We start from the raw sequence: 3,008 nt of genomic DNA, 5'->3' as shown, positions 1-3,008 counted from the left end.
CGCTGGGTACCTCCTCGAGCTAAGGGCGGGCAGAGGGCGGGCCGGCGTCGCTCGTAGGGCGCATGCGCGAGCGTGTAGCGTTCGGTTGAGGGGGGGTGGGGGGGGGGGGAGTTGTTTGTCACAGCGCTTATAGTGAGGTGGCAGCACTCCGGCGCCGTCATTGTGAGCGGAGCGCAGCGCCGGGCAGCCGAGCGCTCTGAGCGCTGCGGAGCGCCGGCATCCGCGGCAGGGCCGGGGCCGCCCCAGCCCGCCCGCTCTAGCTCCCCATGCAGGGGCTGTAGGTCGGCTCGGTCGGTGTGCGGCGAGGGTCGCTTTTTGCGTTAGGTTTTTTGTTCCCCCCCCCTTTTTTTTTTTTTTTTTTTTTTCCGCTTTCTTACAGGTTTTTTGTTTGTTTGTTTGTTTCGTTTTTTTTTCCTACGCTTTGCTATAAATCATGGTGCTGGGGAAGGTGAAGAGTTTGACAATAAGCTTTGACTGTCTCAATGACAGCAATGTCCCCGTCTACTCCAGCGGGGACACGGTCTCAGGAAGGGTCAATTTAGAAGTGACGGGGGAGATCAGAGTGAAATCGCTCAAAATCCACGCGCGCGGGCACGCCAAGGTGCGCTGGACCGAGTCGAGGAACGCCGGCTCCAACACTGCCTACACGCAGAACTACACGGAGGAGGTGGAGTACTTCAACCACAAGGACGTCCTCATCGGCCACGAGAGAGGTGAGCCTGGCGGCATGGCTCAGGGGGTCTCGCGGCTTTTGGGGGTGCTTTTCTGGTTGTGACCGGTTTTGTGTCACCTGCGGGGGCAGCCGGGGCGCCGCGAGGACGAGAGCCATGGAGGGGAGCGGGGGAGCGCCCTGTAGCGCAGCCCGGCGAGGAGCGGAGCCCCGTGTCGGCTGGCCGAGGGCTGCGTTCCGCCGAGCCCTGCGTTCCGCCGAGCCCGGCCCGCTGACAGGCGGTAACCCTGCGGCCGATGATGCGACGGTTCGCACCGTCGGGCCGCCCTTCCCGCACACACGCTCCACTTTCGCCCCGCTGCCCGCTACTGCCCTTTCCTGCGCTCCCCCACGCCGCAGCCCCCTCCCCTGGCCCCGTGTCGCCCTCCCCACGCCCGCATCGCGGCGGTCCGGCGGACTCGGCTCTTGTTTTTGCGAAGTTTCCACCCTTTGTTAGAAGCGGTTCAATCCTGTTTGGGACCGGTCCTGGGCAGAGGGGGGGGTGCTCCCTCTCGGCGCCGCAGATTGGCTGCGCGCGTCAGGTGGTGGCGATGACTTAATTCCTAGCACAGGAAAATAATGTTAAAACTGGTTATGTAATTCGGGGCCGCTCGCTTTTTTTTTTCTCTTCCCCTTTTCTCCTTCAACGTGCTGCATACCTACCGCATTGTGCGGTGGACGGAGGGAGTGCTCCCCTTTTCTTCGGGGATTTTCGATGAGTTTCTCCTCAGGCTGCGTTGCTGTTAGCCGTTTTTTAAAGATCTATCGATGTTACCGAACTCGGGGCTCGGAACTCGGCTGCGTTTGAACATCGCTATTCCACGCAACCGGCTCTCCCCGAGCTGTTTCTTCACGAACCCGCACCTTTTTCTCCCCCGCACCGAAGTCCCTGCGGGTGACCGCAGCCCGCCACTGTGCCCGTGCGTCTCTGCGGCCGCGCGGAGAGCAAAGCCCGGACGATGGCGCGGTGGCCCGGCAGTTCTGAGCGGGCACCCCAGGTTCGGGCGATGCCCGGCGCCGCGCGGCCCCGCGGCCGAGTTTCAATGACTGCCTCACGCCTCGCCCCGCAGCTGGCGGCCGAAGCCACGCCCCCTTGCGCCTCCGATTGGCCGGCCGCGGTTTGTTGGCCTGTTGCTAAGGCGATGCCAGCCGCTGATTGGCCGCCACGACAAGGGCGCGGGTCCCTTCGCCCGCAGCCGGCTTGCGGCGGGGGACGAGGGGCCGCGGGTCCGAGCAGCCCCGGGGATAGGGCAGGGCGGCCGCGGGGGGGGTTCGGTGCCTTCCCCACTGTTCGGGCTTCGCTTTCGCCCCCCTCTTCGCTCCTCCCTTCCCCGACCGCCGCCCGAGGGTCCAGCGCTGCGTCTCGGCACGTAGCGGGGCGGCCGGCGGGGCGAGCAGGACGCGGGCGGCTCCTTTCACCCCTCCCTCCTCGCCCCCGCCTCCCCTCCTCCTCCGTGGGCGGCGAGCGGAGCTGCCGAGCGACTGCGGCGAGTGTAATGTATACTGTATGTATATGCGCGGCTGGCTGGGATCTGCTCGCGCCGGTTTAGGCCGGTCCTCTCCTGCTCCAGCCGGGCCGCTGATTGACAGCTCAGCACTTGTTTACCACAGCTTCGCCGCGGCCGCCCGGCTCGGCGGGACTGCTGAGCTGGCAGGACAGGGCTGGGGCGGTGTGCGGGGCAAAAGCGTGCGGTAAAACAATAAAACGAGGCGGAAGCCGCTCGCAGCCGTCGCATCACTCCCTCGGAGCGCTTTCGTCAGTCTCCTTCAGTCGCGGCGAGCTGGAGGTGCGTTTATGTGAATGCCTCCCTGCCTGTTTTTCGCTATTCTGTTACATTTTAAGCGGTTTTTTTTTTTTTTTCTAAGATTGCTTTCACACCCCTGGGTTTACTGAGTATTGCCACGTGCCTGTTTCTTTGCCACACCGTGTCTTTGTAAGACAGTGGGAGCCTAAAATCTCCCTCCTGTCTCTATTGGTGCCTCCAGCTGCTGGCAGTAAGCGGGTGTCCCCAGACCATCGCGATGCCTGTCGCTGTCCCAGCCCTCCTGGGTGGGTAGGAGGTGCTCTCGGCTGTTTTTCTCCCAACTTCAGATTTTGATGGAGTCAGCATTTTTTGTTTGTTTGATGGTAATGATACCCGAATAAACCATAAATCTGTAGCAGTACAAGAGATGTTCCCCTTTATCCTTCCATATATGCTCTTTGGACATCTCTCTTTTGTGATCAATTCCTGGATGCTGGTGCCAGGCAGTGTTTTTTTTTTGGGGGGGGGGGGGGGGGGGGGGGGGGGGGGGGGGG

The 3,008-nt window shown here is 62.6% G+C and overlaps 1 protein-coding gene across 1 annotated transcript in view; it reads left to right on the top strand.

Annotated features, from left to right (window-relative positions):
* Window positions 1-228: 228 nt before the first annotated feature.
* The window catches only part of ARRDC3 (arrestin domain containing 3), an 11,310-nt gene continuing 8,530 nt past the window's right edge, over window positions 229-3,008 (top strand). Inside the window, exon 1 of the mRNA XM_042866238.1 lies at window positions 229-713. Coding sequence (XP_042722172.1) covers window positions 434-713 — 280 coding nt within the window. The 5' untranslated portion in view covers window positions 229-433. The remainder of the gene's footprint in view (window positions 714-3,008) is intronic.

This window comes from Lagopus leucura, unplaced genomic scaffold (genome assembly GCF_019238085.1).
Source record: "Lagopus leucura isolate 7727_CA_CO unplaced genomic scaffold, USGS_WTPT01 Super-Scaffold_810, whole genome shotgun sequence".
Lineage (NCBI taxonomy): Eukaryota > Metazoa > Chordata > Aves > Galliformes > Phasianidae > Lagopus > Lagopus leucura.
The sequence above is the reverse complement of the archived record's forward strand: the minus strand, read 5'-3'. Positions and strand labels throughout refer to the sequence as shown.